The sequence below is a fragment of the Micromesistius poutassou genome, assembly GCF_964030765.1.
Source record: "Micromesistius poutassou genome assembly, chromosome: 8".
Lineage (NCBI taxonomy): Eukaryota > Metazoa > Chordata > Actinopteri > Gadiformes > Gadidae > Micromesistius > Micromesistius poutassou.
The window spans coordinates 7,352,716-7,380,526 of NC_140278.1; the positions used below are offsets into that span (position 1 = coordinate 7,352,716).

The 27,811-nt window shown below is 43.6% G+C and overlaps 2 protein-coding genes across 2 annotated transcripts; one reads left to right on the forward strand and one right to left on the reverse strand.

The window, feature by feature from the left end:
- Positions 1-1,567: 1,567 nt before the first annotated feature.
- LOC311352017 (aldehyde dehydrogenase, mitochondrial-like) lies at positions 1,568-8,256 on the forward strand. The gene is made up of 13 exons (XM_084472187.1): positions 1,568-1,784; positions 3,085-3,189; positions 3,668-3,808; positions 3,960-4,039; positions 4,233-4,344; positions 4,429-4,557; positions 4,900-5,013; positions 5,150-5,252; positions 5,614-5,798; positions 6,029-6,193; positions 6,858-7,015; positions 7,810-7,924; positions 8,034-8,256. Exons 1-13 carry the CDS (start codon positions 1,668-1,670, stop codon positions 8,064-8,066), a joined length of 1,557 nt encoding a protein of 518 aa, XP_084328313.1. The 5' UTR covers positions 1,568-1,667; the 3' UTR covers positions 8,067-8,256.
- Positions 8,257-8,397: 141 nt separating this feature from the next.
- Positions 8,398-26,619, reverse strand: arhgef2b (rho/rac guanine nucleotide exchange factor (GEF) 2b). The gene is made up of 22 exons (XM_084472183.1): positions 26,366-26,619; positions 21,253-21,415; positions 20,471-20,538; positions 20,154-20,217; positions 19,561-19,693; positions 19,316-19,419; positions 18,328-18,471; positions 17,401-17,651; positions 15,717-15,842; positions 15,401-15,518; positions 14,995-15,243; positions 14,605-14,681; positions 14,071-14,243; positions 13,603-13,670; positions 13,109-13,300; positions 12,795-12,884; positions 12,650-12,699; positions 12,499-12,540; positions 12,133-12,183; positions 11,255-11,569; positions 10,538-10,703; positions 8,398-10,036 (listed from the first exon to the last, which is right to left on the reverse strand). Exons 1-22 carry the CDS (start codon positions 26,429-26,431, stop codon positions 9,981-9,983), a joined length of 2,766 nt encoding a protein of 921 aa, XP_084328309.1. The 5' UTR covers positions 26,432-26,619; the 3' UTR covers positions 8,398-9,980.
- Positions 26,620-27,811: the final 1,192 nt, after the last annotated feature.

A 27,811-nucleotide genomic window follows, 5' to 3' on the forward strand; every position in this document is an offset into this window, starting at 1 on the left:
ACGTGCATAGTGCAGGTTTAAATATATTGTCCAATTTGATCTCCAGTGGCCCGTTGTGGCCCAAGTGGGGCCATTTTTAGAGCAGTGGTTGTTAACTGGTCTAGACACAAGACCCACGTTGGTTCTTGGCCAACAAGTCAAGACCTGAGAGGCTCAATTTAAAATGTAAATGATTAATTGTTTTTTTAATATAAAACATGATTGATAATTTGTGTTTATATTTATTTAATTTTAGTGTATAAAGTAAACTCTGCGAATCTCTTGCAGTGGGATGCAGAGCTGTTAAAGCCTTTGAGGTGTCCCGACTGCTTCTTTAGGTATCTTTGCTTGGAGATGGTTTTGGTGAGCTGAGGGAGCCATTCATGATAAACACAGGGAGCAACAGTCGACATGATGGCAAATAAGGCATGGTGATAATCACAAATGTGTTTAAGATGCCCACAGCCATATTCATTTAAATGAATTGCTATCAATGAAGTATATGATAATATCGTGGTAATAATGTGTGAAATACTTCTGTCCTACAATTTTAAATTGGTGTGCCTTGAATTTTAGGTTGGGATCGTTTTGTGACTTTTAGAGCCAAAAAAAAAGGAATGGAAACTACTGGTCGAGAATACAAATGCTGAGTAACATCTACACCAGTAGCCTAGTTCCCAACATTTTCTTGCGTTTAACCGATTTTTTAGGTCGGAAAATAATTGCATTCAAAATGTCTTAGATGTCTTGTTTTGCATCTGCTTAACCCTATATTAAGATTGCACCCTATATGAACTGCAATATCATTGTCCAAGTAACTTATTAGTTGTTCACGTTGTGGCTATGATCAATATATATTCATAAACAAGGGACATTTACTTTTCAAATGCCAGTTTATTCATTGTAAGCCTAATATAAAATACCTAATATAAAGTTGCGGGGAAATGGAAGCAATAATGGTCGAGATCTTTATTTACATGCAAATATTATATTCTCGTACGTAGACCCTTTTTATTGATGTCGTTTATTTTCACATTGTTTCATTTCACACCCATAGATCAATTATATAACATTTAACATTCAGGGCCCTGTCTACCCCACTCGCCCCTGAATTGTCACCACATGTCAGCCCTTTTCCAGCTGGATCAAAACCAAAACACAACAGATTCTAAACGTTTCTCAATCTTTTTTATAGCCCTTGCCCTTGGTATTTTACCAAGGGTGTGTATGGGGAAAGGCTCTCTGTTCCCTTTACTATTTTCCAGAACTATTGAGATTAGGAATATACAAATGGGCACAGAGAGTCTATCCCCATACACCCCCGTAAAATACCAAGGGCTCTCTAAAAGGCCGCCTGACCTACACAACCAATAATACTGCAGCATTTTTGGCATATATTTGAATGTTAATAGAACATAACGTGGATAATTACGTACATCAACGTATGTTTGACAGTTAGATTGAGGCATACGTATGCCAGGCGAGACGCTGGCAAACTGACCAGTTTTCTCCACGTGACTGATCGTGGGAGCCGGGTCTGACCCGCCCCCTTTTGCGCGTGACTGCGAATATCTTCTGTCCGACTCGGGAGCGCGCCTGCCCTGCGAAGTTCAAGTCCACTGGGAAGTTAATTTAGACATTGCGCGCTGTAACAGTGATTCTTCGTGCAACACCTTTGAGTCAACAACATGCATCGCGCCATGTTTTTGCGGACTATTCCTCCGGTTTACCGATTGGCCAAATGTCCATATTCGGCTGCCAGCATTCCTAAGCCGAACCCTGAGCCCATGGTTAAGTTTAATAAGGTATGGTTGCAAAGGTGTGAATAAATACTGCATGCGTTTCCTCGAACGGTTGCTATATAAAAATACTGTATACATCTATTCAAATGCGACCTAAACGTATGCCTACGCTACGCAGCGTTATGTAGATGTTTATATTTCGTTGCAGGCTGTCAGTTATAGAAGGACCCCCACGTAAAGTCTTGTTTCGTGCCATTGAGATCTGGCTGGCCGAGTCCAGTGCAGAATCATGCATTTTAAAGCATGGTTGTACCTTGGACTGTCTTAGCTCTTACAAGTGTGTCTATATACAATTAAAATCTCCTTAAGCTACGTTAAGCTACGTATCTCCTCAGCTCGACTCCGCCACCCTGATAATGTTTGACTATTGCACCCAAAAGTGAAAGTAGTGCAGGGTTTATGTTTTTCGTAATGCTAACCCAATGCTAACCCAAGTACAAGGCATTTTGGGGTATGAACAAGCAGCATATTTTCGTTATCTTGTTTTCTGATCTTTTCCGGTAGTCCCTTCGGAGGTCCAGTCTTGTGGCTGGACCTTGCTGGATATTGCCCTCGGCCGAACCATTCGACCACGTGACTCACTCGTTCACTCGTTAACTAGGTCACAGTGCAAACGGTGTAGCAGACTTCGAAATGTATGTTAAGTAGACATCGAAATTGTTATGTTTAATAGGAGTATCGAAAAGTAACTGTTCTAAATATAGTAAGCGAAAGTTGCGTACTTATGCATAGGAGTGGGAGGGACTGTACTTTAAGCCTGAGGAATTCTTAGCTTTTGGATATTGCAATTTGGCCGATAATGGTCCTCATCAGCACATTGAAGATATTGACGGAGTCGTGTGGGGATTCAAGGTTCTTTCTGTGTATGAGGGAGAACAGCCATGTGGAGACTACACAGTCCCTGGCCCCTGCCCTGTGGCGCTGAGATTCAGGACGCTGGATGGGTGGTTGCTCCTAACCATTTTCATGGCCAACACTTTATTCACTTTATTCTCCAGGTGTTGTAGTGGTGGTCTATGTTGGCAGCGTCCTCAACAGACCTGCTGTTCGATGGGCGAACTGGTGTGTGGCTCCATCAGGGGAGCGATTTCAGAGTATGATGCGCTCAAATGACTTGACATGGCGACATATATTCACAACTCTGCGTACAGCAGTAGTCACGTGATGCTCTCTACCAATGAGAATACGTTTTGGGTGGGACACAAGCCTAGATCACGATAAAATACCTTTGCAGAGAGGTACATCACACGATGAACTTTATGTAGCCTCCTGTAATCCATATATTATCCTCATTGTTTTTCAGCTGTTCATCAACAATCAATGGCAGGATGCAAAAAGCGGGAAAACCTTCCCTACAATCAATCCATCCACAGGCGAAGTCATTTGTCATGTTGCAGAAGCTGACAAGGTATGCATTATCTAAAGAATGGTATTAAAGAGTCTAGCCCTACTGCCACTCAACCCCCCCAGGAAGAGTCACCTGGGTGGAGAGATATAGGTCTAGAATCCAAACTATGCTGCTCTAAATGTGAAATGTTTTGTATGCACAGTCATCAGTGTCTTCAATCTTGGAAGTCAACATGACTTAAGTTGAGCCCTTGCAGCACCTGTCACTTATACAACAGACTATGACCTCTGCTGAATACTTAATACTTTTGTGCCAATGTATAGGTTGCAATGGGTATTTAAATACCGTGCTAGGAAATTGACAGTGATCCGTTTTTTTCTACACTACCCAAAATGAGCTGTGCACGTATAATACTCAATGCTATTATCTTTAATGTTTTTTTTTCCCACCAATTCCGTCTCGCTGCAGTGAATCCTCAGTTTTGATGCCCAAAAAATAATTTTATTACAATGCACAATTTCAAATGTCTTATTTTCAGACGGATGTGGACAGGGCAGTCAAAGCGGCCCGTGATGCCTTTCGGTTCGGCTCACCCTGGCGACGAATGGATGCTTCGGACCGTGGCCTGCTGCTCACCCGTTTGGCTGATGCCATTGAAAGGGATGCTGGTTACCTTGCAGTGAGCCGTCCTTCCTCTTTTTTTAACGACTACCACAGATAACCCTCACCCTGCTACTGTATCGGAATAGGTTTGAATGAACACACTGTTGATCGAAAACTACAAGGCTCGGATAATCAGTCGCTTGTTTGCTCATGTTGTTTCCTCCCAGGAGCTGGAGACCCTTGATAATGGAAAGCCATACGCTATTTCTTACTGTGTGGATATTCCAAACGTGGTCAAGTGTCTCAGGTGAGATAAACCCACAAGCCCCTCTGCGGCTTGTCACCATTGTAACAGAAGTGAAGTTAATTATTTTCATATTTTCGATTAATCTCGAAGGATTTCTAAAGTGTACATCTGAGCATACCCCTTGAGTTGTGTCAACGATGAGTAAATCAGATGGCATCCTTTTCGTGATGCAAGTTTTCCTGTGCTTGCACAGATACTATGCAGGATGGGCTGACAAGTGGGAGGGGAAGACCATTCCTATTGACGGAGATTACTTCTGTTACACCAGACACGAGCCCATTGGTGTCTGTGGGCAAATCATACCAGTAAGAAAACCATTAAATTAGATTTATATGGACATTGGCAAAACGTCAGTTTAAAGATGATGTCTGTCTCTTCTGTTCCCGTAGTGGAATTTCCCTCTTCTGATGCAAGCATGGAAGCTTGCACCTGCCCTTGCAACTGGCAACACCATTGTGATGAAGGTTGCTGAGCAGACTCCCCTGACAGCCCTCTACGTAGCCCACCTTATCAAAGAGGTACACCCTTGCTTTGGTCTGCGTATGAGATATCGCTTAGATTAGACATTGAACCTACACTACCATTGACGTGCATTCAAGAGTCTCATGATATCAGAATGGAAGCAAACTGTTCTGCATTGGCCTAGCCTTGTGAAACCAGGATTCATCTCATGAGTGTTCCGGTTTGGCCTTGATATGAGTCCAGAACCATTGTGTGGAATCTGTAATCCTCAATATCCTGTTAAAGAGAGGAGATTCCTTACAGATTAGTGTTGTTTATTTAGAAATAAACAGAACACTGATGTGTTTGTGCTAATGTTCACTTATTCGTAATAACAGTGGATCTCTCTGCTATGCTAGGTTGGTTTTCCAGAAGGTGTCGTGAACATTCTGCCTGGTATGGGGCCGTCAGCCGGTGCTGCCATTGCTGCACACATGGATGTTGACAAGTTGGCTTTTACCGGGTCCACAGAGGTACAAACTCATGAATACAAACTGAACTACTAGCAAATGACTGAACTAGCACAGGCACTCCTGTATGGCCATAAAGTGCTTGCAGTATTACTAATTCTGCACCATCACTCCTGCTCCACCTGCTTGTAACTGACAGGTGGGCCATCTGATTCAGCAAGCGTCAGGAAACAGCAACCTGAAGAAAGTCACTTTAGAGCTGGGCGGGAAAAGTCCCAACATTATCCTGTCTGATGCAAACAGTGAGTACTTTCTAAGTATGCGTGCCAGGAAAATGGGTGTGACCAAGTGATTGGTATCACTGGTGATTGTGGCAGAGTCCAAGGTCACATGACCAATTCATCTGGTTTGGTTTGAGGAATAGCACAATAATCCAGGAGTAACTGTGCATTCACACTAAAAAAAAAGTACATAAAAGTCAACGCAAACTGCGTCATTTGCACAAGTTGAAATCTTTCCTGCAAATTTTGCTTGATGCTGACCCACTCCTGTGAGAAAAGTTTGCTGTTTGTGCAAGCTTTGCTTTTGGCACCTTAAATCTGCTGCTCTGATACGATGCATGGATTGATGGTTATCTATGTGCTCCCCTCCCTCCCCCAATAGTGGAGGAAGCCGTTGAGCAGGCCCACTTCGCCCTGTTCTTCAACCAAGGCCAATGTTGCTGCGCTGGGTCTCGGACCTACGTCCAGGCTGACATTTATGATGAGTTTGTGGAGCGTAGCGTGGAGCGAACCAAGAACCGTGTGACGGGGGATCCCTTTGACCTGAAGACGGAGCACGGACCTCAGGTGACATGATAGACACACCCAGCCATTATTGATGTCTTTCACAGTGAGTGGACAACTGCACATGCAGTATTGATTTTTACAAGGTTGAGTATGCGCAGTTGTTGGTACACTAACTGGGGAAGACCTTTTTTACTCTTAAGCCACCATGTAGCCAGCATTGACTGAACAAAAGACGACGATACAAAAACACAGGCGCTATACACTCCACACTCATTACCCATTGTTTTCAGATTGATGATGAACAGTTTAAGAAGATCATTAACTACATCGACATCGGGAAAAAAGAAGGAGCCAAACTGCTGTGTGGAGGAAAAGCTGCTTCTGACAAAGGCTACTTCATCCAGCCCACTGTGTTCGGAGACGTCCAAGATCAAATGACTATTGCTAGGGAGGAGGTAGGCTATTCGTTATTGGTTTATTGGATATATTTAATGAATTGAACGGATATCCCCTATACAGGTTATCTAGGCAAGCCGACATGGAAAATCTAGCGATGTTAGTCTAGTCTGCCATAGCCAACATGGGCAATTGTAAATTATCATTCCCAGTCACGGCGCTGGCCAAACGGCTGACAATCCCACAATATTTGGAACAATATGTGATGTATATTGATTTCTATATATAACATCACAGTAGACCAACACCAACTGATGTCCATGTCCAAGAGCCATCCTTTTCATTAATGATCATGCAAACCTTGGTCTGTATTAAGCACAGTGTGATTACCCAACTTACCATCCGCAAGCATGCAAGCCAGCAGTTTTACACCCCTCCGATATGCGGGGATCAGTGGATTATCGGTATACTGGCCAACAAATTACCGGCCGACTGAGTGGTGGCGAAGGAATGCGGACACCGAGGAACACTGATTACACACATGATGTTGCTGCTTAGTATTGGATGAAACATGAAAGATATTCTGCAGAATGGTTTGGTTTATATTTTATATTAAATTTATGTTCAGAAAAGAATATTTAGCTAGAGCTTCAAATGTATGCATCTATGGAAAAGTCACATAGTCCTATGTACATACTCCATACATCTTTCTTTTTCCTCCAGATCTTTGGTCCGGTAATGCAGATCATGAAGTTCAAAACCTTGGAGGAAGTATTGGAGCGAGCAAACGACACCAAATATGGCCTGGCAGCAGCTGTATTCACCAAGGACATTGACAAGGCCCACTACATCTCCAGCGGACTCCGGGCCGGCACCGTCTGGTAGGACGTTCTTTTGTAATGTCAAAGCCACAGTCTCAAACCAAGCCTTTATTTGATTAGGGTGTGTACAGCAGTATGCACAAAGATAAAATATTCAGGGTATAGGATTGATTTCTGGAGTACACAGCTGGTCAGGATATTAACCTCATACTGGGCTAATGATCAGATGACACAATATCAGACTAAGGTAAGCAAGACGGTTTAATGATTAACATTCAATAAAACCAAACAGGGGCATTTTACTGTTGAGTGTTTGGCGTTCATCCAACTGGTTACAGATAAACTCTATTCATCAGCTTCAACTGTTGGTCACAAGGCATACTTTTATGAAGGTGTTGTCTGTCGAGGAGTTGATTTAGGTAAAATGCGTCACACAAAAAGGCTGGGCTATTTTGTGATGGAGATGTAGATATATTGCTAGAACCAGGCTAACAGGTTAGACTTGGGAGGGTAATCCTTGCCCCATAAATCAGACACTTAATTAATATCCTAGGCTTATATCCATCTGATGGCAGTCTGATGGCAGACAAGCTCAAATCTTGTTTGACGGGTTAGATTATTTTGATGGTTGGTATTCTTCTGCCCATCACCATGAACACAATGGGTGTGCCTGCTCATTGGACTCCTTTGGCACAAAACTAATAATGGCAATGGTTTGTTACCTTGAAAATGTGGTTTTAGGTACATTGGATCTGTCTATGTGACCATGTTTAATGTTCTACAGAAAATGTCTATGCAAATAATAACTGACTTTCCCCCACTCATTAATCTCAAGTGTGTGCATGTGTTGGCAGGATTAACTGCTATGATGTCTTTGGAGCCCAAGCTCCATTTGGAGGTTTCAAAGCTTCTGGGAATGGCAGAGAGCTGGGAGAATATGGTTTGGACAACTACACAGAGGTCAAAACGGTAAATGGAACAATTTCATTACTGCCCTTTTTTGAAAGAAAATGCCTTCATTTTATTTTGGCTCTTCTATACTCCCACACATAATGTCAATGTTGTTCTATCCCATCAGGTGACCATTAAGGTGCCTCAGAAGAACTCCTAGACTGTTTTCTACAATGAGCAGTGGAGCCTTACTGTCCAAGGCCGACATATTTGCTCTTCAGATACCATGGCTCTTTTTCTAATTGACTGAATGATTTGGGCAATAAGCTACATGTGGGTTCAGTGATCCATGTGGATAACTTGATATGTGTAATGGGTGTGAGGCAGTCAATAAATAACTTTCTAAAATATTCTCTTCAGCATTAATTAGGTGAGTGCCCAACTAGTGTTCTTCTTAGACTTTATTAGTGTGAATGCTGTATCAGCATTCAAACAATTAAGCCGTTTACACTTTTTTTTTTTACAATGGAAGTCACGTGACTTCAAGTACTTCATATTCGCAACTTGGTCAATTTTTAACCGTTCGTTCAAACATTTAACAAATCGCCACACTTTGATCTATAAATATTTTGTTTAGTTATAAAGGAATAAAGAGAACCAAAATCTGAGAAAAAGGGAGAATGGAGTAGAGGTTACGATATAGATTCATGCTAAAACATAGAGTAGCGCAACAATATAAATAGGCGGGTGCATTGCATATTTAAAGGGAGCCCTAATGGAAGGTAATGCAGATCGAGATAAAGATATGAAACCCCATTAGTACATTAAGGCACGAGTTGTTGCTGAAAACATACACAATGACCATTCCAGACATGTATCAATACATTAGATTTATAAAGAGCACACAGATAATGTAGATCGACTTGCAATAATTATCAGCAATATTACAGTAAAACATTTACAGTTTCTTTTGATAAATGATCAAAATGTATACAGACAATTCCTTCAGCTTGTAAAAGACAGCATTAGAGATTAAACAATCATAACATCCAGCACTGTGGTCATTATCTTAACTAGTACGGTAACCTTCAGTATAAAGCTACATTAAATAGGATTGATCATAAAACATACAGATATCTTCATTGGGAAGGGCTAGTACCCCTTACCCTTCTAGTCAGCAGGCTTCAGTTCCAACAGCCAACGTATATAGCCCTTCTTCATAAAGATTAGCATTATCCTCTCCATAAAAATGTACAGGCAGTTATGGATAAAGCATGTTGAACCCAGCCCTCTTCAAGGGGTTGTTGATGGCTAGATGGTTTTAACTTGACAGGGATGAGCTCTCCCCAGTCTTGTTACTGTAACTTTCTGCAGAGGCAAAGCATTTTTTTTAAGTAATATACAGATAAAGAATTGCCTCCACACTATACCATAAGGTGACCAGATTTGTGAAATGAACGCTAATACATTTAGCCTATTCTTATAATGGAAAATGTAGTAGTGGCAAAGTATTTGGCAATGAAGGCCCAATGGTTTACTATGATGTGTTTTAAGCTTTGGTAAAACACCCCAAAAGAAGCCAAACTAGGCTACTCAAATAAGGAATGGTTCTGTATTGCGGTGATAGCCTATGATTCATGCTCGGTCATTACTACTGATGGTATAAAGTTGATAGATAGACCCCTGCGTAGTGAGTTGGTGTCACTATGAGAGGGACACGACACTAATTACCAACTGTCCCAAAATGAATATATATATATTTATAGAATCTTCTTATTTTTTTTAGGGGTCATTACCCTGTTTAAAAGCCACCAGAAATGGGGACGGTCCATGGAAAACGGGGATGTCTGTCACCCTACTATACCAACACATAATACCTGTGTGGTGATACTGGCTGACAAATCAAACCCCTAGCTTAATACATTAATCACCACATTCTGCTCCCTGAAGCAGCAACTTTGTCAACTGATAGTTGTTGACTTAGTGTGTGTGTGTGTGTGTGTGTGTGTGTGTGTGTGTGTGTGTGTGTGTGTGTGTGTGTGTGTGTGTGTGTGTGTGTGTGTGTGTGTGTGTGTGTGTGTGTGTGTGTGTGAGAGAGAGATACAAGTGTAATACGAAACATCTTGATCTGACTTCAAGTGGACATGGTTTCATGACCACACTCGCTCTCTTCAGGGATATCTTGGAGATCTGGAAGAAAAAAGCCATCATCAAACATCAGCTAGTGGTCATTAAGCACCAGCTAGTCATCACTAAACATCTACACCAGTAACTAAATGATATTCATTGTTACACGTTATTTTATTGTGATACAATTGTTATGTACCGTTTGTATAAATAATTGGAAGTTATGTGTATTGTGTATTATTAATACTTATACATGGATACATGGATTATGTATTATGAACCTCATCCCTGTTGGTCGGGTAAAAGCTAAATTTATCAAATCATCGCTTCCCTGATTGGTTCAGTAAAACGTCTTGCCTATCAATAACAGGTTTGTGAAATGCCCTGCATGGAATTTCTTTGGGTTGGGTTTTTTCCCCAAATCTTCCCAAATCTCTAATCTTACCCACTGCACCAAGTCGTAGTTGGGGCTGACCCTCACTATACAGTTTGGGCAGTAGAATGGAACCATCATTCCTTTACCAGGCTATGGGTAGTCTGGTGCGAAGTTTAAGCCACACCCACCTCTGGGGCTGTCAGAACGGGGGGAGATCCGGACCACATCTGGCTCCTCGTCCTCCTCGCTGACTTCATGGATCGGACCGTCTAATTGGTCCACAGCTTCCTGGCTGGCCAATGGGGCGACGGTGGGGATATCGATGTCACTGCAGCTCTTTCTCCGAGAAGCCTTCTGCAGAGAAACGGTACGTGCAGAAAGATACAAAACAACCAGCCTTAGGGCTAACCAGTTCCATACAAAACTACTAGCATTAGGGCTAACTAACCCCATACAAACAACTAGCATTAGGGCTAACTAACCCAGTACAAAACAACTAGCGTTAGGGCTAACTAACCCTGTACAAAACAACTAGCGTTAGGGCTAACTAACCCAGTACAAAACAACTAGCGTTAGGGCTAACTAACCCTGTACAAAACAACTAGCGTTAGGGCTACCTAACCCCATACAAACAACTAGCATTAGGGCCAACTAACCCAGTACAAAACAACTAGCATTAGGGCCAACTAACCCAGTACAAAACAACTAGCGTTAGGGCTAACTAACCCAGTACAAAACAACTAGCGTTAGGGCTAACTAACCCTGTACAAAACAACTAGTGTTAGGGCTAACTAACCCAGTACAAATCACCTTTGTATCTAGGGTCAGGAATATTCTACCTGGGTTAGGATCAGGGTCAATCTACCTCTGGTTGGGATCAGGGTTATTCTCAGTGCATCACCCACCTCTCCCTTGTTGCCGTGGCCCTTCCCCCGGTTCCTGCGATGACCCTTGGGCACCATGTCTTTGAGCTGCTTCTCGGCCTGGGCCCGGGCCTTCTCGCTCTCTCCCAGCTGGCCCTCCAGGGGCTTCAGTCGGGCCACCTCCTCCTGGAGGAGCGCCAGCTGCCTTCGCATCATCGCAGCTTCGCCCGCATCCAGCCCGGTGTCTTTGGACACCGAGCGGGAGAGACGGGGCACGGCGGTCCCAGCGGACAGAGAGGAGGCTGGACCCCCGGGGAGACAGAGCTCCAGTACCGAGTCCTGGCAGATCACCGCCGCCTGGAGCAGTCCATGGAGGAGGAGAGCGATGAACGACAAGGGCCAACCGATCGCATTTAGATTCAAATGTACAATAATATCAATGACGACCAGAGCAATAGTAGGTGGATGGGTAGGAGATAATCTCTGAAAGTGTAGGGAAAGAACTTCCATCGCAATCAAATCCCTATTGATATTGGTTTGGCAAACAGTATCAATGCAACTGATGTCATGAGGGCTGTGCATTACCATATTTTAAATCTTCTCATATATTGTCTGATATATATTGTTAGGGAGTCGCAGACTGAAAGGGTTGTGAACCCCTGGGTCGCTATGTATGATGGTTGGTAAGGAGGGAGTCGGGTAGGGGGGTAGGTAGGTAGGAGGGCAGGTAGGTAAGAGAGCAGGTAGGAGGTCAGGTAGGTGGGTGGTGAAGCAGGGAGAGGGGTAGGTAGGAGGACAGGTAGGTAGGTAGGAGGGTAGGTAGGGGGGAAGGTGGGCAGGTAGCAGGGCCGAGGGCCGGTAGGGGGGTGGTGAAGCAGGTTCAGTGGTAGGTAGTGAAGTCATGTGTTATAATCACAAACCTGAAGGGCATGGAGCGTTGTACTGAGGCTGACCAGGCGTTGACATACTTCCTGAAAAAACAACCAATCAGAAGCGTGAGGCTCAATAGGGAAAGGGTTAGACAGTGACTGAATCTGTTCAGACAGGGCAAAGGTTAGACAGTGACTGTATATTTTGAGTCACTATGGGTCTGTTTGAACCTCTCTCAAGGAGGGCCTTCAAATGGAGTTGCAGGGAGAAGAGACAGTAATAGGAGTGGGTTAAATACTACCCTAAGCCCTAATCCTTCACTCCTAACATTCCTTTGAAATGTAGTGTGTCCTGAAACCAGAGCTGGAGGGATATGACCAAATAATAATAATAATCATCATATTTTTCTATCTCACCTCAGTCATCCCTCCATCTTGAAACCTGTTTCCGTTGCTGTCCTGTGAGGACACAGATTGAGATGCACTTAGAACAGGAAGTGAGGTCATGGCTTAAAGTACTTAAAACAAGAAGTGAGGTCATGGCTGGACTGGTTAGAGATTGCCTCACCTCAGACATGTGACTGCTGAACTCATACGATCCATTTAAGGCTGGGTCTCCTGCTCAGAGAGGGAGTCAGGTCTATTTTAACATGCATTCATTACTAAGTTTGTAGACATAATCCTACTTTGAATGAATTTAAGTCATCACTCACGGTTTGGTGAGCACGGGTGGTCCTGGTTGCCGTTGGCGATGCTGCATGTTAAAGACTGCGATCCCACCAATAACTCAGTCAATCGGTCAACTGAAAGAGAAAGATATTATTTTAAACAGTTTACTAGCATTTTATATCACATAACTATACCTAACAGTTATTATAACCGTTCAGAAAAGAGAAACCGTTTTGGGAACCAATCAGAACAGTTGAGCAGCGATGGGAACCAATCAGAACAGAGACACGGGTATAGGAACCAATCAGAACAGAGACACGGATATAGGAACCAATCAGAACAGAGAACCCGGCCCTACCTTCAGAGATGGCGTCGGTGAGGCGTTTCTCGGCGTGCGGCGCATGGGGCGTGTCCAGGCGGAACAGGTTCCTGGTGTTGGAGGAATTCGGGCTCTTCTCCCCCGATTTGGTGAGCTCAGCCAGGTCTGAGAACAGGGTGACTCTCTCCTGCAGGAGCTCCAGAACCTCCCTGTCCTTCTGCTGGATGTCCGCTGAGGGCGAGGAGCAGCTCATTAGCCCTAAGGTATCAACCCCTACTCACGACCACACCTTAACTTTAGCTCCTGGACTCATCACTAAAACATGGAAGGAGGGGGAGAGGGGGGAGGATGAGAGGATGGGAAGTAGGGGGAGAGGAGGAGATGGAGAAGGGGAGGAGGGTGAGAGGATGGGAATTAGGAGAGGGGTTGAGAGGAGGAGATGAAGGAGGAGGAGCAGCATGAGAGAAGAAGTGAGAGAGGAGGAGGATGAGAGGAGAAGGAGGCAGAGAGGAGGAGCAGGGGTGGAAGAGCACCTCTCAGTCGCCGCAGTAAGGCCTTATCTTCTGTCTCAATCAGGGGGAACTCCTCTCGGGACGGACACCTACACAGACAGATAGACAGACAGACATATGTTTAGGGACCTATCACTGAACTCAAAGAAAAAATGCAGAGGCAGAAAATGAAGACAAGACACGACAGTAGAACCGAGATACGAAACTGGGCAAAGAGTTTGGCAGCAATGTTCGGTGCTTAACCAGGCATAACCAACGTGTGAAAAAAGCCTGTATGGGTGTTATGACCGAGCCCTGATGGTTGTGATAGTTAGTGGGTTAGGTAGTGATAATCGTGATAGTTATGACACGTAATAGTTGTGATGGTGGTGATAGTTATGACAGTCGTGCTGGTTTTGGTATTGGTGATAGTTGTGATATTGGTGATGGTTGTGATATTGGTGATGGTTGTGGTATTGGTGATAGTTGTGATATTGGTGATAGTTATACCCGAGGACAGTTTGCTGTATGAGGGTCATCCAGTGTTTGCGGTCCTCTTTCGATGATGCGTAGAGCTCGTACATCTCTGGGGGGGCGGAGTCACTGATCACAAACATCCCCCGCTCCTGATTGGCTATGTCCCTGACGATCAGCTTGTTCAGAGAAACTACAGAGGGCTTGTCCTGGACACACACACACACACACACACACACACACACACACACACACACACACACACAAAAATGTTTACACACTTTTAATGTGTAATTCATGAGATCCTCCCAAGTCGAATACAAGTCAGCGTCGCAATCTGTCCACCACCATTTGGTGGTGTTTCTGGTTCCCCTCCGGCCTCATCACATCAGGGTCCAAACCCACCGTTCAGGGACAGGGCTTAACAGACAGTTTACAACTGAAGGAGGAGGTGTAGAGGGGGAGATAATGAGGAGGAGCTAATGGGTAGGAGGTACAGAGGAGAAGATAGTGAGTAATAGGTGTAGGAGGTTTAGAGGAGGTGTTGAGGAGGTGTTGGGGAGGACTGACCAGCGTGGGGAAGGTAAACTTCTGGTCTTTGTCCTGGAGGAAGACGAGGATATCAGACATCAGCAGAACCTGCACATCTGAACACAGGGATAGTTATTTTGTTAGAGTTAGGGATGGCTAATTTGGATTAACATATACCCTCGGGTTAACCCGTTCACACACAGAGAGATGGAGGGGTAGGGTTTCCTTGGCTAGATGTGTTAGGATAACAGGTTCCGAGACTTCAACAAACTGTAATCCTACCCCCTAACTCTAAAACAACCTAATCCTACGCCTCAACTCTAAGTCTAACACTAACTCTTAAACTACCCCCTAACTCTAAAGCAACCCCCGAACTCTAATCCTTCCCCCTAACTCGAACCCTAACTCTCAGTCTGACCCGCAGTCTACCTTTCATGCGGGAGCCCTGGATCTTCCAGAGGAGGTTCCCGTCGTGCACAAGCCTCCGGCGGAGCAGTTCTCCTCCTCTGAACACGCCTCCTCCCCTGACCTCCGTCTGGGCCCGGGGGTCCAGTCTGGCCTGGATCTCCTGCAGGCGCTGGGTCCGCTCCAGCTCCAACACCTCCTGGTCCACTGACTTGATCAGGTCCTTCAGCAGCCTCAGCGCGGTGCTCAGAGACTGCACCTCTTCCTCGTTCCCTGGGGAGGTGAGGAGGAGGAGGGCGTCAGCAGGGTCACCAGGTGAGATGTTATGGTAGGGGGTTAAGGGCCGTTGACCGGTTGTAGGGGCTGGGTTATGGGTTAAGACAATGTAAGGTTGGAGGGCTGGGGGTTGGAAGGTCTTAGGGTTAGTTACCCTTGGTGTTGTCTAAGATCCTCTGTATCAGGACGGGGTACTTGGTGATTCTTTGAGTTACGAGGAGAATACATTCCTGGATCCCATGACGACGAAGCAGAGGACCTCGTGTCACCTTCTGTTTATTAAAGATAGATGGAGTCAACATACACCGTAACCATGGGAACCTCAAACCAATCTTCCGTATGTCAACTAGATAAGAATAGCGCAATACTGTACTTTTACAATATACATTACTAGTGTGTGTACTACAGTAATTATCCACATGTATCTAGTAGTGAGAGTTATTCACCAGTATATATCTAGCAGTAATTACCCGAATAAAGTGCTGGAACCTCTTGTCTCTGGCCAGCAGCTCCTTGTAAAGCTTCACTGCTTTGGGATGACGACTGCAGAACTCTGAATAAACTTTCCGGATATCTTCAGCACTCTGACCTGAAAACTATACGCATCAAAACACACACACACACACACACACACACACACACACACACACACACACACACACACACACACACACACACACACACACACAAACAACATAGATACCAAATATATATCAAACATATGAAATATACACCTCATGTTGTTGTGTTGTGTGTGTTTAGAGTGTGTGTGGTGTATTTGTTGAGTGACTGTAGTGTGTTTGGAGTGGGTGGAGCTATGTTGTGAGTTGGTGTTCCATGTTTAGCACCCCCTATCGCCTATTGAATATTACTTTGGGGAGGACGTTCCTCCCTCAGCCTCCATTGACTCCCATTAATTTCTCTGGAACTACTGGTGGCCGGTGTATAACATGGGGGTCAATGGGAGAGAGGAGGAAAGTCCTCCTCTGAGTGGGTGGGACTAGCTAAGGGATCTGAATTGCATCAACGTCTATTCATGAATAGGCTGGAGCCCTGGCTGCACTATGAACCAATAAGCAGGAGCCCTGGCTGTGGAGCAGCCCGGAGGGAGGGTTTATCCCCTCAAGTCTCTACGCTACGAGAACCAACGAACCCGCTCGTATGCCTCGTTTCCACCGAGCGGTGCGCTACTGTTCATTGCGGTACAGTGTGGCTCTGTTTGCTTTTCTTGGCGTTTCCATCGAGCGGTGCGGTTCGGGGCGGCTCGGTTCGCTTAGCTTATATTGGCTTTTCCACCGCCAAAAGTCAGCCGAAATAAAGTTTTTTTCGGTACTCCACCGTTGGGTTACCAAGCCGTCTGAAAGGGTGGCGAAAACGTGGAGTTACACACGCCGTTAAACTGAAATCACTTTAAAAATATCCCGTTTGGTATGACCAGGTCACTGATATCTTTGCAACACAAACAGTGAGGAGGATTGACTTGATCTATAAATGAAGTGGCTTAACACCATGACCAACATTCTGAAACACCCATTAACATCCACATTTGCCTCAAACAATGTTAGACTTACAGCCCATGTCAATAGTTGTGAAATTATGTTCTTGTTGTTCTTTTAATTGTTTGTTACTCTCCATTTTGTTTAATATTGTGGAAAGGATGTTAGTGAATGATTCAGAGCATGATGCATTTTAAATGGCATCACTTTTGGTCTTGTGTCTTCATTTTCTTAAAACAATTGTAGCTGAAAATAAACATAGCCAAATTACAACCAATAGCTTCAGTCATTGAGGGCAAAAATAGGCCCAATGATAGGCCCAGAAAAAGGCCCTAAATTTAGTTTTACAAATCAAGAGTAGGCCTGATTTGACTAATTGGCTTTGCATCTTTTCCTTCTGCCCTTGTAGTCCAAGACATGCTGCCCACCAGCTTTCAAAGTACAATGCTGCCACTGGTGGATTTGTATCAATTTTATTCACATAATTATCCCTCCCTGCTATTTTGTAGTTCACCAAAACACCCTGAAACAACTTGATTCTCACATACTTATGCCACCATACGCCACTAACAGTGCAAGCAGGCCAATGGCAACCAAGCGCGCAGTCCTTCCTCCCTCACTTTAAAAACCACCAGCCGCCACTGATGTGTATAGTAACCTGATTTAGCAGGAGATCTCCCAGCTGCTGGATGTTGAAGTTGGTGGGGCTCCCAGGGGCCAGGGATTCGGTCCTCCTGGCCAACATCAGAGACAGGAAGGCCTGGTGGAGCCCCAGCAGCTGGTCCAGACAGGGGAAGACGGCGTGGACAACCCCCGGCTCCAGCAGCACCTCCTCCAGCATGCCCCGGCGATACACCCCCTCCATGATACGCAGGGTCCGCACGTGATGAAACTCTGTCTGAATGAGCTCTGGAGGAAACGGAGAAAGAGTCAAATACTGCGGTCCAGATCACATCTAGAACACAATCCCCCGCAGTTAACTCGAATCATCATGTCAAACGCCACATCCTGTTTACAGCACTGAAGGGGCAACCAACATCCTGTTTACAGCAATCACCATCCTGTTTACAGCAACTTACTTCCTATTTACACAACCAACATCCTGTTTACTACACTGAAGAGGGAACATCCTGTATAGACAACCATCATCCTGTTTACAGCAGTCAAGAGATGACCAACATCCTGTATAGACAACCATCACCCTGTTTACAGTACTAAAGAGATGACCAACATCCTGTAAAGACAACCATCACCCTGTTTACAGTACTAAAGGGGAGGGGCTACACTGAGTTTCATGAGAACATCCAGAAAAAACGAACAGGTGGAGAAACAGAGTGATGACAGGAACCCTCCTGTCATCACTCTGTTTCTCCACCTGTTCGTTTTTTCTATTCATCACATTTCATCACACTATTAACTACCAACTAGATAGAGAGACAGCTAATAATGAATTAACTAACCACACACTATTAGAAAATGCTAAAGATGGAAGAAAGTAGTGTAGAAACAATATTACACACATTCAATCAAAGCAATATATAGAAATGACATTGGACCAGTATTTTGGTAAAGCATGTCAATTCACCGTAGATGACGTCTTGGCGTTTGATGACGTCTTTGCGTTGACTCTGAAGAAAGCTGTGGTCCACAGCTACACTCCAGCTGTCTGTAGACACACACCTGCCCTCCTCCTGTAACTCCTCCAGCAGAGAGGAGTAGTACATCTCCCCTGTTGGCCATGAGGGACAGTTATAACAGTGTTACTATATGTGACTATACGTGTGTATATATATATATATATATATATGACTATAATTATTTATATGTATAATATTATATATGCATATTGAACATGTATCGAAGATTATAGGCGATATGATATATTAATATATATGTAAATATTACGATAGAAAGAATATTTTATATGAATATATATGGTACATATATGTACTATATATATACTAGTTTATTATATTTATGTAATGCAGGGTTCTCCCAGAACCAAGTCAACCATGCTTCAACATTTTGTTGATGTCGTCGTTTATTCCCAATTCATTTCTAAAACGGTTAAATTGGTTAAAACATGTTTTACTTAAATAACGCTTCAAAAAGCAAAACGACAATATCATAATATCAGTGCTGTGTGGAGGAAGTCACTGGCATTTGGATCCACTCTCGGCCCGAGTACGACTCGGTATGGATTTGATTTCATGACTTATTCTGTGTTTAACGTAATCAACGGTGCTGCAATGTGTGGCTTTGTTAAATGTGCAAAGTTGTTATGAATTGGAACGCTGCACCAGCTGTGGTCAAACACATGACAAGAATAAGAACACACACACTGTTGTGGATAATGGATCCCCAAACAATATAAAAAATAACATCCCAACTGGAGTTTATCACCGAATGACCAGCCTATTATTATTAGTATGTAGAGCTCTTAGATATATTTGGCCCTTGTCTTAACATTTAAATAAAAGTTTAAACAAGGGCTGCGTGAGTGGGAGCGCCTGTCACAACATGTAAAATAAGTCCTGTATTTGTTACGTTAGAAATGTGTGGAGATGTGTTACCCTCATCTGTCAGTGACTCCAGGGACATGGCTCGGTTTCTGAAGTTCAAGGAGTCGCTGGACTGAGACAGAATCCTTCTCAGACCTACAGGAGAGTCCTCACAACTACACACACACACACACAAACAAATACAGAATCTTTAAAATAATATAATATTATTGAATATAATATAGTGTAATAAAATAATAAAAATAATAATGATCGTATTTCATGTATATAATCATTTGATTTAATATCGATCTCACCCTGCAATGTTATTGGTGGAAACACTCTTGGCCAATGAGAGTCCAGATCTCACTCTTCTCGAACCCAGCAGCGATGCGCGCAGGCTGTCTGACGGGTAGATGGCAGAGCTTGGTCGCTCCTTCATCAACGGAGCTGGAGGGAGAGGAGGAGATCCTTACAGACACGCTGCGTACTGGCCACTAGGGGCAGCAGACACTGCCCATCAGGGTCACGGAAATAATATCAGCTGATTTGTTTTTACCATGAGGCAAACGTTAAGAAAATACAATTAACACATTGTAACATTTTATTTATGGTAGCTTTCTGTCTACTTGTTCTGTTGTGATTTGTTTGTCTTCATCGATTCATTTTATGCTGTCAGATTCTGGTGTGGGGCCAGGTATTTATTTATTAATTCATGGTATGTCTAAATATACCAAAAGGAGGAATGTGTACAGAACGTATTCATTGAAAAAAAGGATATATTATTTAGTTGAAGCAGCAGCACTACAACAACAATATTGATGCTATGTCTACAAGCATATAAATATGAGGGAGGTAAGGCAAATCCTCTCCATTGGTATTGAACACAACAGGGTTTGGGTTTACTTACTCTTGTTCCTGAGTGTTACATTCTGCAGAGCTGAGCTGTTCCTGACTAAAGCCAACTTCTGCAGCTGCAAAACACAATACAATATCATCAGCTGCAACCTTTACCTTCTGCTATCAATAGCTATTATATTATCATTATATAATTAATAAAACATAATATAACTTACATTATTATTTACCATCTTGACCCTGCTAGTTATATTATATTATTATAATATAATTAATTAAAAATTATATAAATTACATTGCTATTTACCATCTTGACACTGCTAGTTATATTATATTATTATTATATTTTATATGAACATATTTTTTTACCTTTTGCTTCATCTTGACGCAGGTAGCCAGTGTGTCTCGACAGCGATTATGAATGGTGACGTTACAGGCTGTAAGATAGACAGACAGACAGTTAGTGAGACAGACTGACAGGCAGTGAGACAGACAGGCTGTGAGACAGATAGCGAGACAGGGTGAGAGACGGACAAACAGGCTGTGAGACAGATAGCGACAGGGTGAGAGACAGATAGGGTCTGTTTAGTTAGTGTTAGTAGTGTGAGTGGGGTTAGTACGGTCAGTAGGGTTAATGTTGGTAGGGTCTGTTTAGTTAGTGTTAGTAGCGTGAGTGGGGTTAGTACGGTCAGTAGGGTTAATGTTGGTAGTGTGAGTGGGGTTAGTACGGTCAGTAGGGTTAATGTTGGTAGGGTTGGTAGGGTCAGATTAGTTAGTGTTCGCAGTGTGAGTGGGGTTAGTACGGTCAGTAGGGTTAATGTTGGTAGGGTTGGTAGGGTCGGTTTAGTTAGTGTTCGCAGTGTGAGTGGGGTTAGTACAGTCAGTGTTAGTAGGGCAGTAGGCTTCATAGCTCATTTTGCCCGGTCCACAGAGTGGTACAGGGTAGGGATAGTGTTGAAACAGGGCTTCACGGTGAGCAGGGTCGGTGTCAGCGGGGTTATTGTGGTAGCACTGCGGGTCTGTGTTAGTCTAATATCTGCAAACTACACAGGAACTTCCTGTTTTACAGTTTGGCTGACACCCTCTCACTTCCTGGTCTCTGCCTTGCAGCACACACACACACACACACACACTCCCCCACAGAGACTTACTGGGACAGCTCAGAGCTTCCTTGGCAGTGATGCTACGGTTGCAGGCGGAGCAGAGTGTGGTGGCGGACACGGTGAGGGAGGTGAAGAGGTGGCCATTACTGTAGCGAGCCTCCCTCTCCCTCGCTTCCTTCTCTCGCTCCTTCATTCTCTCCTTCTCTTTGTTCTGGAAAAACAAAGAACAGTCAGTACAAAGGACCACTACCTAGACGCCAGCGTACTAGCTGCTACCTAGACTAGTATCGTAGGTAGTGAGTAGTACTGACAGTTGGTATGAGCAACTACCTAGACTAGTCTCTATGGCATACTAACTGGTAGAATAGTCTCACCATACTAACTAACTAGACTAGTCTTCTTGTACTAACTATCTTAGCTAGTCTCTAACATACTAACTTATAAAATAGTCTCATCATACTAACTACCTAGATATGTCTCTGTACTAACTACCTGGACAGGTCTCACTATACTACCTAGACTAGTTTCACCATAATAGTACCTAGACTACCATACTTACTACCTATTCTCGCTGTACTAACTCCCTAGACTAGTCTCGCTATAGTAACTATCTAGTCTCACCAAACTCGCTGCCTAGTCTCACTGTACTAACTAAATTGACAAGTCTCTACCATGCTAACCTTTTGTATCCCATAGCAGTACCGTTGCCCTACTTGGCAGCCACATTTTAGTGTTTTTGAGGCAGCTGTGTCAAGTGATAACGGACACCATGAGAAAATAATCCAAACAATGATACTCTTTATCCTGACACTGTTGGACCAGAGACAAGAGAAAAGCCCTAACCTCACCATCAGTGATAGGAAACAGCAGTGAATAACAAGGTGAGTTCATGAGATGAGAAGTTAGTTAGATAATGAGTGAATAGTTCATTACATTATGCATGTAAATGTACTGTAAATTAGATGTTTAATAAATAGTCAAAAAAAAAAAAAAAAAAGCCACCCATCAGCTTTTACGGAGTTAAATGTGAGAAAGTAAACTGGGCCTGCCTGTGAATGAGCCGATTACAATATTAGACTGCTTCCTTCACATCTCTGTCCAATGAGGCATCTCTTTCCTGATTGGTTCCGGGAATCTTGCCTATGAATCACAGGTGTGTGAAATGCAACACTACTCAATGGCGGAAATAAGGAGGGAGCGTTTTGTTTGGTTGTCCAGTTTCAAGATCTTGCTCTCTTCTGCCCACTCTCTTTCCTCAAATATCACCTGTAGTAGCTGCAGTTGTAGCTGTAGTTAAGTGTTGAGAGATGTAAAGAGAGAGAGCAGGATATTGTAACAGATATTCTCGAATTGACCTCATTAATAGCCGACGGATTGCGGGTCATTTCTCGCAAATCATTCTTGCAGCTCCTAAATCTGACCAACAGTACCGTTAACGAGTTAATGAGATGAGTTAAGAAAATCCTGAGATCAACAGTTAACAAGATGATGTCTAGCTCTCTCCGTTTCATGCATATCCGTTGTCCTCTACAGCGTCACATGTCAATAATCACAACTTCCATCATGTTGCCATAGTGATGTTATACAACACTTTCTTCACGTTGCAGTAGTGATTATACACACTTCCCCCCATGTTGCCATAGTGATGATATACAACCTGTCCTTTATATTGTCATTGTGATGATATGCAACACTACCATCGGGTTGCCATAGTGATGATATACAACGCTCCTGTCAAGTTCCCAAAGTGATGATATATAACACTTGCATCATGTTGCCATAGCGATCATATCAGTTCCATCTCAACGGGTTCAGTAACGCCGGCCTGGGATTTCAGCATCTTAGGGCCCAAAGGCCACATGCAAGGGCAGCAAAGCCATCAAGAAAAAATACTTATTTTGAGTCCATGGACGTAGCTGCACCATCTTGCTGCACAATTTAATAAACATGTCTGATGTCAGCTATTAGATAATTGGTGTGGCCTTTTTTGTCTACTCCATAAATATTCAAGGTTCACGTCTGGACTCAAAACAGATTCTGTTTTGATCAAGTATGATGACAGGCTAATGTTGGCATGTTTCTGAGAAAGAGTAACACCCCTTGCACACTGTACACATCCTTCAACGGATCTCATTGACTTTGCATGGGACGCTCCCGAAATGCATTGTGGGTCCGTCCGTCTTATCGGCTCCGTCTCTTGCGTCCAAAAGTTGAGAAAAGTTTAACTTTTCAGGCAGCGACGGATCTGTCACCCAATCAAATCGCGTTATGCAAATATACGCAAGTGCACTGTCCAATGAAATCGCCTTTGTAATACAACCCGGGAAAACACATAGATACGTCAAAAAGCCCCATCCGTCGACGGACGTGTACAGTGTGCAAGAGGCGTAAGGCCCCGTCCCATTACTCCCCCCTAGCCCTAGATTTGAGCCCTAGCCCTAGAATTTGCACGTTCCCGCGGAGGGGTAGGGTGTTCCAATACTTAAGGGAGCAAGAGGGAGGGCCTATTTTCCCTTAAAATCATCCCTTGGCAGCCAGCCAGCTGGGTACCTCACTTGCAGCTAAGGGAGTATCACAAATTACCCAGGATACCTTGCGAACTCAGCAAGCAGCAATTTTTTCCATGTTTCTCAAACAGTTATACATTATGTTAAATATTTAACCATAGACTGGATTCAACTATACGATCTGAATGTGTAGGTCGTCTTATTTTCGACACAAGGGTCACATTTTCAAACGCGAATGAAAATAGTAGTAGGCTTCTTCCTGTAGTGTAGAAATGTTGATGCTGCGCGTGACGTAGGGGAGCAGGTTTGCTACGCTAATTTGCATAATATTAATTATAATGGTGTCCCATTTCATAGGGAAAGATCTTCAATCTCACTTCCCTCTTTGAGGGGACTTTACTGTGGAGGAACTCAAAACAAGTGTTCTCATTAAGTAAGTGTGAGTAATGGGACGGGGCCTAAGTCTTTAAATTACATAATATTAGGGTGTTGTGAACTGCACTTCAATGCAGTATATTATTCTAATGAATGTATTCATGTTTACTCTGGATTAAGGTTATTCATTTTGGATCTGTTTGTTGTCAATGGGTTACGAGAGTTCATTGTGTTGGATTCTTCTTCTTCTCTGCTTTGAAGGTGTAGGCCTACGCCCTTGTAACGTACAAAAATAAAACCTTTATTTACACGAATAAACCGCTTGGCCATTGTCTACACAGCTACGCCATAAAATCAAAACAAATAAAGGCTTGGATATTAACCAGTAAACCATGACCCACCCTCTGGCCATGGCAAACCCAAATATCCAGTCCCGTAGCCACGGCCGCAACTTGACAAACCTTCCATAGAATCATTAAACTGAATTAACCTCAACGGTGGTTTGCATCAATAAAGTAATCAGTGCTTGTCATTGACAATGTCAAAACCGCACCAGATGGCGATTCAAATTGAGGAGAAGTCTGGATTTCAGTACCTACTTGTGTATCCCAGTTTACATGCCTGGAGTTTGAGATTGACGATCTATAATAAGTCCCTAATGTTGCTTTTTTTACTCAGTGCTTCGATATGATATGTGGAAAAATGTCTGTACATATTGTAATACATTTCAATTTGACAGTAGGCACGGAATACTACACTTAGGTCCCATACCCTAATCTCATCTAGGGCACCAAAATGACTAGAACCGGCCCTGCAGGGATGCCTCTTCTAGCATTACATCGAGGAGCCAGCACCTGCATTTGCTCCGTTCTAAGGATAAATCGCAAAAAACAGAAAATAAAGTGTTTTGTTTTCAGCAGGTACACTAATTGCATTCTCGTGGCTGGCTCAGTGGCTATCGTACGAAGCCCCGGAGGCGACAAAAAAAATCTTTTTTTTATTTTTTATTATAATTTATAGCCCAAAACAATATTAACGAAATACTAAATTGTGGCCTTGAAATACTTATGACATGGCCTTGAAAAACGCATTCTGTGGCCACAAATCATCTTTAAATAATCCTCTAAAATATCCTCTATGTCACCTCTGAGGCTCCGTAGAAATATAAATAAATAATGAAAATAAACGTAAATGTCACCGTAGCCACGTGGATGTCCGCATACGCGCTGGCGCCGACTCTGACGCGGAATGTGGGCTCGTGTTATTGGACAACGTATGTAAACTGTATTTTCATTTTTTTTTACAATGAGGGATTGTGGGGTTTAGCAAATAGAAAAAAAATCCACCTCCTCTGCCATGCTGTCTGTTTAGCTGAATGATAAATATCCTGAGGTGATGAAACTGATGCTGGTTCACTTGGCAGTAGTCATTATGTTGTTTCTGTGGGTTATCCATTCAACCTTTTGTTCTAAACACCAGGGTGGCACAGTAGCCAATAAATAAAGAAAGATGAGACTATTGCCATATTGTTATGGCAATATATAAAACAATGCCAGTATATTGTATGTTGTACATTGCCTAACACACACACACACCGCACCACTCCACACTAAGAATACACAATATTCCCTGTTAATCCCGCATGCAAATAACTGTGTCTTCGTGACAGAAAGTAGCCCGAAGCGCTTCCAAAACGTTGCTTTAGAAACTATCTAGAAACGGTCATCTTGCCTTCCGAGTCTCTCTCTCATCACCCGCACAGCGGCTGATCACCCCCTCCCTCGGGCAATTCGCTCTCTCTCCATCTGTGTGTGTGTGTGTGTGTGTGTGTGTGTGTGTGTGTGTGTGTGTGTGTGTGTGTGTGTGTGTGTGTGTGTGTGTGTGTGTGTGTGTGTGTGTGTGTGTGCGTGTGTGTGTGTGTGTCTCCCTTTCCTCTCGGACAAAGCGGAGCGCCTCCCTCTTGCCACGCTGCAGACTGCATGTGCGCTCTGCGGTAGATTCTCTTGAAAGCGCTAAAACAGATAACCGGTATAGCGGCGTACACAAAGGCACATAAGAGTAACGTGGTTGTAGACCCAGCCCTCCTGGTTTTATGAGTAACGTTATGTTGGGCGTCGGGAAATGTAACCGTAACGGGTGCTCGATAAACCTTAAACCGGAAAGACAATAAAACACGCGCTTTAGAATAACGGCTCCTTGTACATTAAGTGGGAAAGTGGCCCCTGAGAAAAACATAATTTCATAAGATATTTGTATTGTTTCAACTTTGAGACACTCACCCTCGAATTGATTTCCTTCATCCTCTCTTGACGAGTTTTCAGCAGCGGTTCTATGACACGGGACATTACCGAGTATCTACAGATCCTTTATTCTTCACCGGTCTGAACTTAGGGCGAGCCACCGCGGAAAACGTGCTCCTACTCCGTTAATATATTTCAGGTTGAGGAGAAAAGTGACGATCTGATTAAAAAACGAAGATAATGGATCCGGGGGCCTATTTTATTATTATTTCTTCCTCTTTTCTGCGCGCGGAGACCGGAGACTTCACCAAAGGGTCAACATTGAGAAGGGGGAGGGGCGACACTTTAAGTCCCACCCCCCGGGCCCATTCCCAAATGATAGACAGGCACGGCTCCTATCTATCACCAATCACAGAGCGGAGTACCCTTCAATAGTAAACGGCTGTAGACGCTCCCCATAAATTGAATGGTCTTCGGAAGGCCATGGAGTTGATCAGTTTAACCAGACGGAAGACCGTCTTCCCCTTCCCGTAATATAAAATATGCTTTTATGATAGTTTATAATATATTATTGAAAAATATTATATGACCTTATATACACCCGTGGTCCTCCCCATCCCGCCAAATTCCGGGATTATAAACTGATGTAAAATGTTGAAACAAATGTAATTGCCCTTTTATAGGTTGGTTGACGTGAAGCATATGCTATACAAAATATACAAATACAATTAAAAAGATAAATAATGTGTATTCATAGATAAGATAAGATAATCCTTTATAAGGGGAAATTTGCAGTGTTACAGCAGCAAAGAACAAAGACAATAGTGCAAATAAAGACGACAGTAGTGCAAAATACAAGGAAATACAATAAGAAAAATATACAAATAATACAAATAACGGACTATGTACAACAGTGCACTTGTGCATATGCATTGGTAGTGAGTGTGTGTGTGTGTGTGTCAGTGAGAGCAGTGCTGATTGTGGAGTCTGACTGCTGCAGGAAGGAACGTCCTGCAGTACCTCTCTGTCACACACCGCGGGTGTCTCAGCCTATCACTGAAGGTGCTGCTCAGTGATGTAAGTGTCCCGTGAAGTGGGTGGGACGTGTTCTCCAACATGGATGATAGTGTCACTATCATCCTCCTGTCACCAACCACCTCCACTGGGTGGAGCGAGCACCCCAGGACAGAGCTGGCTCTCTTGATGAGTTTGTTCAGCTTCTTCCTGTCAGCAGCCGTGATGCTGCTGCTCCAGCACACCACACCAAAAAAGATGGCTGATGCCACCACAGAGTCATAAAAGGTACTCAGGAGTGCCCCCTGCACACCAAAGGACCTGAGTTTCTTTAGCAGAAAGAGTCTGCTCTGGCCTTTTTTGTAAGTACCTGTATGAGTCCACAGACTCAATGTCGACCCCCTGGATGTTCACCGGTGTGGGTGGGAGATGTTTACGCCTGCGGACGTCCACCACCAGCTCCTTACTCTT